We start from the raw sequence: 1,202 nt of genomic DNA, 5'->3' as shown, positions 1-1,202 counted from the left end.
TGATACATTTATGTCCACATTTCAAATTCCTCTTTTTTTCCCCTTGCCTAGTTGCATTTGCTAGTATCTCTAGTACAATGATGAATACGAGCAAAACACCGGATCTGGGTATTTTGTTTCTTATTCACTTGCATTTTGTGTTTGCTTTCTTGCCATAAAGAACGTTTACTTTTATGCAAATATGTTAACTTTTTTTTAATAGCTGCTTCAGAGTGTTATGTTTTCCTCAGAATAATCTTTTAAAAATTGGCTACATTTTTTCCGGGTACTTTTCTAATTCTCTGCTTTCTAATTTTTTCTACTTTTTAAATTCTTCAATATTTCATCCATGTGGAATTTATTTTGTGATAGGGAGAAAAAGTCTCCCTCAGAAACAGAGAAGCTGGAGAATCCTGTGTTTGTTCCCTGGATAATGATTGGGGCTGGGTGTTTCCTTAGGGACGACTTGGCGAAGTTGCCCTTTCTGACCATGTGCATGAAGGAGAGCCTGCGGTTACATCCCCCAGTCCCAACCGCCATCCGATGCTGCACCCAGGACACGGTGCTCCCAGACAGCCAGGTCATCCCCAAAGGTGCTCACAGCCTCAGTGAGAGGAGTCTCCTGGGCAGGAAGAGGGGTCCCTCAGACAGGGGGGCCTTGTCCTGACTGTCCCTGTCTCTCCCACAGGCGTTGCCTGCCTCATCAGTATTATCGGGATCCATCACAACCCAACTGTGTGGCCAGACCCCGAGGCACTGCCTCCCTCACCCCACCCTTTTCGGGGTCCATTCCAAGGTTCCTAGAGGATCTGACAGGGTTTTAACCAGGGAAATCTAACATCACCTCCCCTCAATGGACACACATCTGCCAAAATGTCTCTCCAAGGCTGGCAGACTTGGGAGACCCCCACCCAGCAAACCTTTTTGGTCTCACCTCCAGGTCTACAACCCCTTCCGCTTCGACCCAGAGAACATTCTCAGCAGGGCCTAGGTAAGGGCGGCCTGTGTCTGAGGCGGGGATGAGGTGACGGGTGCGGGGGCCAAAAAAGGGGGAAGTTGCAGATGGTCCCAGATCCAGCTCTCCTTCCCTCCCTTCCTCAGGAGTTTATGGGCAACAGCCCACAGAGTGGGGTTGGGAAGGTCCTAGAGGGGTCTGCGGTGTGCTCAGAACCCCCTCCTCCATCTGCTGATCTGAACTGGGGGTAGGAGTCTGGGCCAGATTT

At 49.6% G+C, this 1,202-nt stretch overlaps 1 protein-coding gene across 1 annotated transcript; it reads left to right on the top strand.

Annotated features, from left to right (window-relative positions):
* The first annotated feature begins 6 nt into the window (after positions 1 to 6).
* Positions 7 to 1,196, top strand: LOC108298566 (cytochrome P450 4F12-like). The gene is made up of 3 exons (XM_017521238.2): positions 7 to 572; positions 668 to 732; positions 920 to 1,196. The coding sequence occupies exons 1-3, from the start codon at positions 329 to 331 to the stop codon at positions 968 to 970; spliced, it is 360 nt and encodes a 119-aa protein (XP_017376727.1). The 5' UTR covers positions 7 to 328; the 3' UTR covers positions 971 to 1,196.
* The last annotated feature ends 6 nt before the right edge of the window (positions 1,197 to 1,202 follow it).

The sequence above is a fragment of the Cebus imitator genome, unplaced genomic scaffold (assembly GCF_001604975.1).
Source record: "Cebus imitator isolate Cc_AM_T3 unplaced genomic scaffold, Cebus_imitator-1.0 Scaffold998, whole genome shotgun sequence".
In the NCBI taxonomy this organism is placed as follows: Eukaryota; Metazoa; Chordata; class Mammalia; order Primates; family Cebidae; genus Cebus; species Cebus imitator.
This window is presented reverse-complemented; position numbering and strand designations above follow the sequence as displayed.